At 39.4% G+C, this 13,781-nt stretch overlaps 1 protein-coding gene across 4 annotated transcripts in view; it reads left to right on the top strand.

Moving 5' to 3' along the window:
• The window catches only part of ADAMTSL1 (ADAMTS like 1), a 1,086,428-nt gene that overhangs the window by 969,949 nt on the left and 102,698 nt on the right, over positions 1-13,781 (top strand). For all 4 annotated transcript variants that reach the window (XM_069090660.1, XM_069090659.1, XM_069090661.1 and 1 more), the window contains one exon: positions 482-692. In XM_069090660.1, the coding sequence (XP_068946761.1) occupies positions 482-692 (211 nt within the window). The remainder of the gene's footprint in view (positions 1-481; positions 693-13,781) is intronic.

Genomic DNA, 13,781 nt, shown 5'->3' with positions numbered 1-13,781 from the left:
GAAGCCAAAGATAAAACAAGCACAAATATTTCTATCTTGCTGAGAACAGGGACTGGAGAGGTGAGCAGAAAGGCTGGTCCTGACTTGGTACTCAGCACTAGGTGCCCCTGTGTGCCTATCTCAGCCCTGAAATCGAATCCATTCATAGTCCTAGAAGAGACACTTTAGTTGTGTATTCCTTAGCAAAATGTGAATGATAGTGAAATTATTTAGGATTTTGAAGGCAAAGAGTGAATGTTTTCTATTATCATGTTTTAATTCAAATATTTGGAAAGGGTAGATGGTGAGATCAGGGAAATAAGGTAGGATGATAGGAACTAGAGCTAGAAAGAAGACCCTCATTTCTCTTCTTGCCCAAATTGTACAAGTTCATATTTGGGAGGTCTTATTCTTTAACAGACACTCAGCCCTTAGATAACAGGTTTGGGGAACCTCTCCACATAAAATTCAGGCTTCCTCTTCCTCTCTGATCTTTCCTCAGGTGGGAGATTGGCAAGTGGAGTCCATGCAGTTTAACCTGTGGTGTCGGCCTACAGACTCGGGATGTCTTTTGCTCCCATCTACTTTCCAGAGAGATGAACGAGACCGTGGTGCTGGCAGATGAGCTGTGCCACAGGCCCAAGCCCGCCGTAGTACAAGCTTGCAACCGTTTCAACTGCCCCCCAGCCTGGTACCCTGCCGAGTGGCAACAGGTGAGAGCCACTGTTTGTATTTGCTGTGGATGCTTGCCATGATCACTTTCCTGCCTTGGTTTGAATTAGGTGATTGCTGAATATATCTACTAACCCCTCAAGTAAGACTGTTCCCCTTCTCTGATGGATATGAATGGGGATGTTCAACATGGATAAAAGAAGACGTAGGGGGAAAATGATAGCTACCTTCCCTTATTTGTTTTTTTTTTTTAATCAAATGCTTTATTAACTTCTAGTTTACGTCATTCATTTCCACAAGAATTTGAGTTACACATTTTCTCCGTTTTTCCCCTAGCCACCAATGCAAAATAGTGATCCCACTAGATATCCCCTCCTCCAACCTGCTCTCCCATATTTCCTCCCATACCCCCTCTGACTTTCCAGTAGGGCACGGTGGATCTCTATGTCCCAGTGCCTGTATGTCTTATTTCCCAGTTACATGTAAAATAATATTAATAATAGTATATATATATTTTTTTTTTAAACATTTGATTTTAAAACTTTGAATTCCAGATTCATTCCCTGCCTCCCTTGTTACCCACCCTTACTGGGAAGATAAGCAATTCAGTATAGGTTGTACATGTGTAGCTATACAAAATAATTCCATAGTGCATATATTGTAAAAGACTGACTATATTTCCCTCCCTCCTATCCCACCTCCTACTTGTTCTATTCTCTACTTTGATCCCATCCCTTTTCAAAAGTGGGTGCTTCCAACTTCCCTCCCCCCAAGCCTGCCCTCCCTTCCATCACCCCCCTCTCATCTCCTTGCCCCCTATTCTCCTGTAGGATGAGATACCCTATTTAGTGTGTATGGCATTCCCTCCCCAAGCCAAATTCAGTGAGAATAAGGTTGACCCATTCCCTTTTGCCTTCCCGTTCTTTCTCTCCATTGTAACCATTTTCCCTTGCCTCTTCTATATGAGATAGTTTACCCCTGTCTCTCTCCATCTCCTCTCATATTCCTCTCTCACCTCTTAATATCACCTTTTAAGTATCATCCCTTCCTATTAAATTGGTCCTATACCCTCTATCTATGAATACCTGTACACATATATACACACATTCATATTTGTATTCATAATATATATATATATATTTCTATTCCCTTCAACTATTCTCATACTGAGAAAAGTTTCATCAGTTACAATTATCGTTTTTCCTTGTAGGGATGTAAATAGTTCAACTTTGATAAGTTCCTTAAAATTTCTTTTCCCTGATTACCTTCTCATGCTCCTCTTGCTTCTTTTATGTCAATGTCAAATTTTCTATTCAATTCTGGTTTTTTCATCAAGAATGCTTGAAAGTCACACAAAAAAACCATGTAACCTTGGGCAAGTTACTTAACCCCAATTGCCCTCCAAAAGGCAAAAAAAAAAAAAGAATGCTTGAAAGTCCTCTATTCCACTAAATGACCATATTTTCCCCTGAAACATGATACTCAGTTTTGCTGGGTAGGTGATTCTTGGTTTTAATCCCAGCTCCTTTGACCTCCAGAATATCACATTCCAAGCCCTTCGATACCTCAGTGTGGAAGCTGCCAGATCCTGTGTTATCCTGATTGTGCTTCCACAATATTCAAATTGTTTCTTCCTGGCTGCTTGTAATATTCTTTCCTTAATCTGGGAATTCTGGAACCTAGCTATAATGTTCCTAGGAGTTTTCTTTTTGGGATCTTTTTCAGGACGTGATTGGTGGGTTCTTTCAACCTCTATTTTGCCCTCTGGTTCTAAAATATCAGGGCAGTTTTCCTTGAGAATTTCTTGAAGGATGATTTCTAGGTTCTTTTTTTGATCGTGGCTTTCAGGTAGTCCAGTAATTTTTAAATTATCTCTCCTGGATCTATTTTCCAGGTCAGTGGTTTTCCCCATGACATATTTCACATTGCCTTCTATTTTTTTCATGTGTTTGCATCTGTTTAATAGTATCTTGATTTCTCATAAAGTCACTAGCTTCCATTTGCTCCTATCTAATTCTGAAGGAATGATTCTCTTCAGTGAGCTTTTGAGATTCTTTTTCCATCTGGCAAATTCAGCTTTTTAAGGCATTCTTCTCCTCATTGCCTTTTTGAGCCTCTTTTGCCATCTGAGTTAGTCTATTTTTTAAGGTGTTATTTTCTTCAGTCAGGTTGTTGACTCTCATTTCATAATTTTCTTACATCTTTCTCATTTCTCTTCCCAATTTTTCCTCCAATTCTCTTATTTGGTTTTCAAAATCCTTTTTAAGGTCCTCTATGGTCTGTAACCAGCTCATATTTTTCTTGGAAGCTTCTGGTGCAGGAGTTCTGACTTTGCTGTCTTCCTCCTGTTCCATGCTTTGATCCTCTTTGTCCCCAAAATAGGAGTGTAAAGTTGGGTTGTTCTGTTTGCTTTGCTTCCTTTGCCTGCCATGTTGCCACTCAATTACTTGACTTTTGAGCTTTTTGCCACAGTAGGACTCTGCCACCAGACAGGTGAGCTTCATCTCAAATGCTGGAGTTTTCTCAGCTACCAAAGGTATTAGTTGGGTGCTCTCTCTGAAGCCTCTACACATGCTCTGACAAGCTGGTCACACACTCCACGACCTCCACTAGATCCAAGCAGGTAAAGCAAGAGCAATTACCCCTTAGACTGGTCCCTTGGTCCCCCTACAATCTGCAGGACAGGAGCTGAAGCTGCCACGTGGCTGCGGCTGCATGGCTGTGGCGCCTTAGCAGCTTCTCGCCCTGGGAGCAAAGGCCAACCACATTCCCAAACTACTGCATCCCAAAGTCCACACTGCACTGACCTCTCACTTTGTCCTTGGCATCTTTGGGTAGATATTTCTGGAAACTGCCAAAGCTGCTGATGATCTGAAGTCTACATTCCCTTATTTGAAGGGATGTAATGTCGAAGAAGTTTCAGGCTCATTGTGCTCAGCCATAGGGAAACAACAAAGAGTAATGGATGGAAGTGGTAGGAAAGAAAATCTTCCGAACAAGTAAAATTATTCAGAAGTGGGATGAGTTGCCTTGGTGATTCCCCTTCAGCAGAGGTCTTCAATCCAAGGCCAGATTCCCTCATTATGGTGTGTATATTTATAAATTTAAAATATACACCAAAGAAATGCAAAGAAATTTTGGTGGAGGCAGGAGCACTGCATTTGGAGTAATCAAAAAGGACATTCTATGTGGGGGTGGCCCTTGAGTAGAGTTTTGAAGGAACCTAGTGATGCTAAGGTCAAGGGGCAAAGAGTAAGCATATTCTTGTCCAGGACTAGAAAACAGCTGAGCCCCCAACATAGAAATTAGAGATAGTTTATGATATGGGAGGAAACAGTTTGGTTGGAACATAGAATGTCTGAGGAGTAATGTGTGTTAACTCTGGACAGGTAGATTAGAGCTAGCTTGTTAAGGGCTTTAAATTCCAAATGGAGAGGATTGTATTTACTATTAGAAGCAGTAGGGAGCCACTGAAGTTTCTTGAGCTGAAAAATGATATAGATAGATTTAGGGTTATCACTTTGGGGTATAGTTTGGTTTTTTTGGAGTAGGGGATGGGTTGATTGGGTGTGGGAGAGACTGAAGTCAGGGAGACCTGTTAGGAGACTATTAAGGTAGCAGGTGATGATCTAGGGTATCAGGCTTATGATTGGAAAGGAGGATACTGATGTGAGACATAGTATGAAGGTAGCATGGTTGAGACTTGGAAGCTGGATATGAAGAGGAAAGGAGAGTGAAGCATGGAGAATGATGGAATTTGTACTAGGAAAATTGGAAGTGGCGAAGGGAGAACATGAATTCTGCTTTTACTATGGTGAGGTTGAAATGTCTATAGGAGTGCCAGTTGAAAAAGTCCAGTAGGCAGTTGGTGACACAGGACTAGAGTGCAGGAAAGAGACCAAAACCAATCATTTGGATCTGGGAATCTTCTGGGTAGAATCAATAATTAAACATACAGGACCTAATGAGATCACAAGGAAAGAAGATGAAGAGAGACAGGAGAAAAGAGCCCAGGACAGAGCCCTGGGATTAATGCAGAATCAGATCATGTTAGCTTTTAGAGGTCATTGGTAACTCTTTCCAGAAAATTTGTTCGATAATGTTAGCTTCCCCAGACCATTTGATTAAAAAACTAAAAGAAAACAAGCCATTTTGTGATATGTTTGGCAGAGTAAGTCAACAGTAACTGTGAAGCAATTCTCAGCTAATTGGCTCTTATCTCGAGACACTAATGCAGTAAGTAGATTGGAGCACTGGCGTTCCCTTATTCACACCACAGCTGTTAACAGCACACTTGTCTTTGAGCTTTGGCTTTCACCACAATCATTCTTAGAACAAAGGTATGTAGTATGCCACTCACAACAAGTTTTTGCTTTCTCAGTGTCTAAATTTTCTTTTCCATTTATCTGTCTATACACTGGTCATGACCCAGAGAGTAGACCTAGGAGCCTCTCATCCTTCACACTCAGGCTACAATTTCTTTCTTTTTATCTTGTGCAAAGGGACAGGAAAAAATCAGTGAGATGTATGAAAGGGCCATTTAAAATATGACAGACAACTGCTCTGGTGAGTGCTGAGTTTTCATTGAGACAAAAGCCACATCGCAGTGTTTGGCTGGACAAAAGTGTGATTAGGGCAATCCGTGTGTGGTTTTCCCAGAGAGAAAGACAGCATAAATTGTATGGATCACCATCTGTCAAATGTTAATGTCACTTCCTTTGTTTTCATTGAAGCCCATACTTGACAAATGGCTAATATCCAACATTTACTCATACTTGGATGGGGGGAAAGAAAGAAGAAGGAATAAAACACAAACCTGTTTTAGAAATAATTAAAAGTGTATGATACAGACCTGTAATTTTGGCTCGGGTTGCTGTCTGAAGTCTCTTTGTTTCTATTATTCCTTATATTCATTCTTTCCCACTTTGATTCCATCTTCTGGTTCTGTGTGATGGCCCATTTTTTAATTTTATTTTTAAAATTAATTTATTTTAAACTTAAATATATGATAAGAAAAACTCACATCTTTTTAGCCCTAATATGTTACAAGTTTATTTTTACATAACTTTTTTTTCTTTTGGTATTATGAAGAGATTAAAATATATTGTATATTAGTCTTCTTTGGCTTCTCGTAAATAGAGAATTTTATACTTTTTACTTGTATCTTCAGTGCCCAGCACATAGTAGACATTTATTAAAATGCCCATTGATTAATGAATTGACTAAGGTCATAGCTTGAGCTTAAATTCTTTATGCCAACCTATCTCCTGACTTTCTTCTTCACTGTCAGTTTTACTATCACGACAATCCCTGAAACAGAAAACTATGACCTTACATTTTGTGCTTCCCCTCTCCATCGTTCTTCACATCCAATCAGTCACCAAATCCATTCAGCTTTTCCTTTCCAATGTCTCCCTCTTCCTTTCATCCACTCCTTTCTATTCCCACTCGTGGCATCCTAGTGTAGTTATAATAGAGGCCTAACTAGTCTGTATGTTTCCCATTTAATTTCTCCTGAAGAAACTAGTCCCAAATTAGATTAATCTTTCTAGAATATCCCTTTTGATCATGTTACTTCCCTACTCAAAAATCTTCAGTGGCTCCCCATTACCTATGTAACAAAGTTAAGACTCTTTAATCTAGCATCTGGTACTCTTGTGGGCCTTGAGGCAATATGGAATAGTGGAAAGGATATTAGATATGAAGACAGATGACATAGATTTAAGTCCTGGTTCTGTTGCTATATGACCTGTATGACCTTGGTAGGTAGTCAAACAAAACAACAAGAACATTTTTTAAGCACTTACTATGTGTCAGGGACTGGCCAAAAGAAAGGGAGTCTCTACCTTCAAGTTACATTCTAATAGAAGAAGATAATAAATAAAAAGGAGCTGAAAAGGTGGGGGGGGATGAGAGGATGAGGGGATGAGAGCCAGGGGCACACTAGCAAAGTTTGTAGAGTCAGAAACACAGGCAGTATGGGAATGAAGAAATGGTTGGCCTGGGCCAGTGCCCAAAATGGAGGATAAAAACAGAACTCACTAAAAGAAGAAGTGAGCCAGCATGGTGGAAAGATATTTCAGGGTAAGAAGGCCCCAGATGCTAAAGGAAGTTCCAAAGGACAACTGAGTCATTGGCAACAAAGTTTGTAGAGTCAGAAGCATAGCCAGGAGGACAATTCAGAAAACCTTCCTGGGACTCAGTTCCTTCAGCTATAAAATGAGGGATTTTTTTTTTACTAGAATAGAAGGCCTTTATCTATGTCCCTCCCCAAGTTTGTCTCTGGCCTGTCCTCTGAACATTCCATATTCCAAGAATCTATTTTCAAACTATATTCCTCTCCTCAGACTTCTGCTTCCTGAAGCCTATCCATTCTTCAGATTCAAGCCCAAGCCTGGTGTTTTTCACAAAGATTTCTTTAACCTCCACAGCAAAATGTCTTCCCTTATTTGAAATTTATGTATAGTTTACTTCCTGTACCAGATCTCATATGAGATTTTGTATGGGGAAAAAGTTATATTCAGTTCTTTTTCACTTAGTTATGAGCTTCTGGAAGGCAGGGATCAGGTCTTCTACCTCTTCACATCAAAGAGAATGGCTATCACAGGACCTCAGACATAACAGGCACTCAATACATTTGTTGATTGACTGACAGAACTATTGGCTGGAAGAATCCCTATTCCTGATTGAAAACTGATTAAACCTAGGGTATGGAGAATATTTTGGAGTCTTTCAATCAGCAACTTGTATTAAACAGTATTAATCCTACAGTAAGATAGTGGAACTAGAAGGTACCTCATCCATTATCTAGACCAACCTATACTTTCAAAGAATTCCCATCTATAATAGCCCACAATGTGATCCACCAGACTTTACTAGAACAGTTCTAGTGAGGGGGCAACTAGGTGGCACCATAGTGCACAGGGTGCCAAGCCTGGAGTCAGGAATGCTCATCTTTGTGAATTTAAAATCTGACCTCAGACACTTACTAGCTGTGTGACCCTAGGCAAATAACTTAACCCTGTTTGCCTCGATTTCCTCGTAAGTAAAATGAATGGAGAAAATGGCAAACCAGTCCAGTATCTTTGCCAAGAAAACCCCAAATGGGTCAGGAAGAGTCAGGCACGACTGTAAAACAACACTGAAGGAATCACTCATCACCTGACAAAGCAGCCCATTCAGCTTCTAGATATCCCTAATTAATGTTTTTTTCTTATATAAAAATAGTTAGCATTTGTATAGAGCTTTATGTTTTTCAAAGCACTTTACAAATATTATCTCATATTATCCTCTCAGAATTCTGGGAGGTATTATTTTAGCCATTTTACAAATGAAGAAACTGAGGGAGACAAAGGCTAAGTGACTTGTCAAGGATCACACAGCTTGTAAGTGTCTGTGGCAGGATTTGAACTTGGGTCTATCTATATCTATACCTACCTCTGTCTATGTACCTTCTACAACTTGTCCCTAGTTTTGACTTAAGGGAATAAGTAGACTAAATCTAATTCCCATTCCACATGCCAGACCTTCATTTACTTGAAGACAGTTATTGTCTCTTTTCTCCAAGATAAGTATCCCCAGTTTCTTTGCCCAAACCCTCTCCACAGGGGTCACCCTCCTCTGGACATATTTCATATTTTTCATGACTTTCTTATAATGTTGCCCTTAGGACCAAGCCCAGGAGGGCATATTTATTCTGACCAGGGCAGAGCAAAAGTGTCTCTGGTCTCCCTTGCTCTGGACACAGTGGTAGCTGCTTGCTTCCCTTGACATCCAATTAGCCACAGAGCTACAGACTATATGTATAAGGAGAGCAGAGTCCCTTGTTTTCTCTACTTAGCATTAATTTATGGAAAATCCTTGGAAGCCAACTCACCAAGACTCCTCTACTTTCTACCTCCCCAAAACTCATTAATGTTCTTTCTTTGTTCATTTTTTTGTAAAAAGTCTCCATCCTGATGAGAAGGGACAGATGGTTGGAAAGGGACACATCAAATAAACTGGAGATTGTTGCAAAGTCGTTTGTGCTTCTCCACATAAATTGTGTGTTTACCGGTCCTACATGCAAGTGTTGCATGCATCTGGACAGAGACAAAAATAGCCTCCCAGCCCCAATTCTTTCCTTGGCTCCTAAGGGGGATTACGTGGCCTTTTCCCTGTAATCTTTTTCTTCCTGGGGTTAGAATTTGGCACATCTGTGTGCAAGCATGTGAAAGAATAATTTTAAGAAAGAAAGAAAGTTGCAATGATTGAATTATAAATGTTCACCAATTATGTTTCCATTTACTATTTTTCCTCCATTGGATCAAATTAGATAAAGCTCTGAAGTTCTTGGCAGATCAATTCCTGATAGTCAACAGTACAACATTCCAATGACTAAAACAAAGCTTCATACAAGCGAGAGGCGGTTTAAAATATCCAGTCCTGGGAATAAATCCATTAGTGTCTTTATCTTGTTTACAAAAGTGTATTTCAGAAGGAAAATAAGTCCATTTTTTTTAAAAAAGCAACAATAAAGATCTTTCTAGTAGGGATCAAAAGTTAAAGATTACATTAATCTTTGAATAGAGGTTTTGTTTTTGTTTTGTTTTTGGAGGGGATTGAGAGAGTGGGAGAAACAAAAGGAAAAGTAGGGTTTATTTTTGTAATGGTAAAAATGCCCTCCACTTGGGATTTCCAGTGGCTGGAAGGGACCTTCATTCTACTAGACTTCCTTAAACATTATAATTTTACTTCCATCTCTTGGAACTCTTAATTCCCTTTGAAGACCCAGTTTAAGTGTTATTTCCTACATGAGACCTTTCCCCATCCCTCCAATTCTTAGCATTCCACCAAAACTCACATAAACACCATAAATTATCTTGTATTTGCTCCATGTATGTTTTGTGTTTACTTGACTTTGCAGATGTTCTTTTTTCCCCTAAATCTATTAGCCAACAAAAAGCATTTATTAAACACCTAGTACATTGCAGGCATTGTGCTAACTTCTGGGAATACAACCACCAAGAATGAAACAATCTCCATTTGCAAGATAACATTCTGATGGAGAAACAGCTACATGCAAAAGTCTATACAGGAAAAAAACAAAGAGAAGAAATATTACTAACCATAAAGGAAGGACAGCATTTATGGTTGGGGGCAATAAAATTATGTAACAGGTAAAGCTTGAGCTATGCTTCGATGGAAGGGATTCTGTGAAGTGGAAGTGAGGAAGGAGGGCATTCTAGGCATGGAATCTGGCCAGTGCCAAGGGCAGAGATGGAAGAAGCAATGTCATGTGTAAGGAACAGAAAGAAGGACAGTTTGTTTGAATCACAGAATGTAGGAAAGGGAGAGATATCCAAGGCTAGGAAGATGGGTTGTGCCTGGATTATGAAGGGATTTAAAAGCTAAATAGTGAAGTTTACATTTTATCCTAGAGGCAATAGAAAGGGGGGGGAAGAATTGGCATGAATGCTTGGAAGAAGTAAAAATACAGGCTAACATGCCTCCTCTTGTCAAGGACATAGGGGTACATTAAGGGGAGCAATAGAAAATGGACCTGGAAAGGAAATGTATATATGGCAGGCCCTGATCTAACCTATCAGATCTGATTCAACCTCAAAGCCCTCTTTATAATCAGAAATCTCTATGGCTCCTGCCCCCAGCCAAAGCTTCCTTTGGAAACATCAGAATTGGTCTTGTGTGTCTCAAATGAGGCTTACTTGGCCTCTAAGCATGCAGAATAGCTAAGGTATTAGATACAGAGAGGGTTTTTTAAGGCAACCAAAAATACAGAAAGAATTCAGGGCATAGAGCAAAACAGTGCAGACAGAGCCCTCCCAGGGAACTCCATTTCCCTCCCCAGAGGCTGAGCTCACAATCCCCAAGAGCTCACAGAACCACTTAATCATGTCTATACTTTGCTAGTAAAATTGCAGGACCAGAAGGGAGTATGGCATCCTGCATTACATCCTTGTTGTTTCTGCTTCTTCAATATATCTCATATCCAGCCCCTTCTCTCCACTTACACTGCCACCATCCAAATTCAGGTCCTCATCACCTCTCACTTGGAATATTGCAATCGATTCTTAATTGCTTTCTATGCCTCAAGTCTCTCCCCACTCCAACCCATCCCCCACACAGCTGCCTTAGTAATTTTGCTAAAGTGCGGGCCTGGCTATATCATTTCCATACTTGATTAACTCCAGTGGCTCTTTTTTCTATGTAGAATCAACTATAAACTCTTCTGTTGGGCATTTAAAGCCCTTCACAACCTGGTCTCAACCTACCTTCTCAGCTTTATTACACTATTCCCTTTTATAAATCCTACTGTTCAGCCAAACTGGCCTTCTTACTCTTTGTCATACATGGAGCTCCATTTCCCATTCTGTATCTTTACACAGGGTGTTCCCCTTGCCTGGAATATAATTCTTCCTGACCTCTTCTTCTTAGAAAATCCCAGTTACCTTCTTCAATACCACCTTCTAAATGAAATCTTTCCTTGTCTACCCCAAATACTATTGCTTTCCCCTCAGTTTTTTTTTTGATCTGTACTTTTGATCTATGTGTATACATTTTACATGTACGTTTTTCTTCCTTACCTGGATGGCAAATTAACTAATTGATTGAATAAATGTTCTTTTTTTCCTGAAAACAATCTTTACCATTTAAAAAAATAAGCAATCATTTTCAAGCAGCTTAGGGATAGAACATTACCCAATGACTAAACCCAATATCAAGGACTAATGGTCATTACTTGGCTCAGGAACAAGGAACATCTGGGCTGTTGAAATATCAGTGAACTGTAGGCTTAGCTTATCTTTCTATTTGTTTTAAACTTGTTTTGTTTAAGGCAGTGTCTGTCCCATAACAAAACACCTAGAATGACATGTCCATAATTTGTATGTTTGGTCTACACATATTTTTAGTCATCCATGTTTGGCATCCTAGACCAACCAAATATCTAGACTTATGCATTGAATTTTGAATTGGGGGGCTGCTAGGTAGAGCACAGGCCCTGGAGTCAAGAGGACCTGAATTCAAATCCAACTTCAGACACTTAACACTCAACTAGCTGTGTGACCTTGGGCAAGTCACTTAACCCCAATTGCCCTGCCTTCTCCCCTCCAAAAAAGAAAAAAAAAGAATTTTGCATTGGGTGGGATGTTTGACCTTGTGTAGAAACAACACAATTCTTCTAGTACAGAATTGGGAGACAACATATAAGGATCCAGCCAGCCACATACTGACAGTCTTTAAATGTAATGTTATCTGTGTCTTGTTATATTTGTTAAATATTTCCCAGTTACACTTTAATCTGGTTCCTTGTACACTGGGAAGTGATGCAGGTTACATGGGCCCACTAGCACTGTCATTGATACCTCTGCTCTAGACCATGTTTTACAGAAAAGGAAGGCTGTGAATCAAATCCAGTTAATAATAACTAGTATTTATATAATACTTTAAGGTTTGCAAAGTATTTTATAAATACCATTTTGTTCTCACAACAAATCTGGGGGGGAGTGCTGCTATCCTCAGTTTACAGTTGAGGAAACTGAGGCAGGCAGCAATTGAGTGGCTTGTCCAGGGTCACACAACTACTAAGTGTCTGTGGTCATATTTGAACTCAAGTCTTCTTGACTCCAGGACCGGCATCCACTGTGCCACATAACAGTGTCCTGAACAGTATAAGTCTTACCACATACTTACCTCAAATGCCTATGAAGCAATGCAGTAGTTTGAAGCCCTGGACCCAGAGTAAGAAAGAACAGAGTACAAATCCAGTTTGGATATTTATTACCTGTTTAAACCTGAGAAAGTCGATGAATGTCCATCAGCCTCATTTTCCTCATCTGTACAATGGGGCCAATTATAACGACATACCCTGGAAGGTAGATCTATGACTTGTTGTAAGGATCGATCAAGTGAGATAATACGTATGAAGCATTTTGCAAACCTTAAAAGTGTTACATAAATATTATTATGATCATTATTGTTATTATAGCAGCAAAAGTATTATTAGACTCATTTTACAGATGAGGAAACTAAAGCCTAGGTAGATAAATTACTTGCCCAGTCATGCAATTAATGTGAGTATTAACTTGAGTCACTTAACTATCTCCAAATCCAGTGTTAGTACCATATCACACACCAACTTCACTATTTTATATCTCCACACCAGAGGTGAAATTTCTTTTCACCTCTTCCTTAATTGCAATGGTAAACTTGAACCTCCTTTGGTTTTTGCCAAAAGTCTTTAAACTTTTGGATCAGAGAGTTTTATTTGGCCTCATTTAGTCCCTTCCTCCCCCTCAGTCTGCTTCCCCTTTATCTTTTGTGTTTATTCAGATTAAGTTGAAGTCCTTCTGCCTCCCAAGGCATTTGGAAAAAGAAAATGTCAGTCCTCAAGCAGAGGAAAAAAAATCCTAAAATACTATGAATTAGACTTGGCTGATGAAGTACCCAAAATGGCTGTCAGACAATGTCAACAGGCTGCTATTGTTGGATGGACTTAGGCCTTCTCACGGAGAATTCTATGTAATTATATGCAAAGGGTTAAAAGAACAGGAGTTTGATTATAAGTTTGAGGTTCAGGGGGGTAATGATGATTGTTGTAAATTAACCATTACCCTTCTCAATGAAAAATGTCATGTTTTCACAATAGAGCCAATATTTGTGCACCATGGCAAAAATCAAATATCCCCCAGTGTTGGTTGTGACAAATGTCTTCTTCCTACACTGTAGTAATTCCCTATGGTATTATCTAGTATGATAGATATTCATAGTAGATTTGCCCTTCCACTTTCTTTTTCTATTCAAACTAAAATGGTAATGATGCATCTTTTACAACACAACAAAATAAAATGATAATCAATATTTTAAAATTACAATAGCCAGGTAGCACAGCGAGTAAGAGCACCGGCTCCAGCGTTGGAATGACCTGGGGATCGAATCCGGGCTCAGACACTTATCACCCACCCAGAAACACCTGGCCGTGTAACCTTGAGCAAGTTACTTAACCCCAATTGCTTTAAAAAAAAAAACTAAAAAAAAATTACAGTAGATATTTCCAAAAACAGCAAAAAAAATTACAATAGATATTAATTCAGTATCTACCATCTATCTGTGATTCCTTGGTGAAAAACATG

The sequence above is a fragment of the Petaurus breviceps genome, unplaced genomic scaffold (genome assembly GCF_028583685.1).
Source record: "Petaurus breviceps papuanus isolate PSGF00001 unplaced genomic scaffold, PetGlider_PUasm1.0 187, whole genome shotgun sequence".
NCBI classification, from domain to species: domain Eukaryota; kingdom Metazoa; phylum Chordata; class Mammalia; order Diprotodontia; family Petauridae; genus Petaurus; species Petaurus breviceps.
Note: the sequence above shows the minus strand (reverse complement) of the source record. Positions and strands in the feature narration are given on the sequence as shown.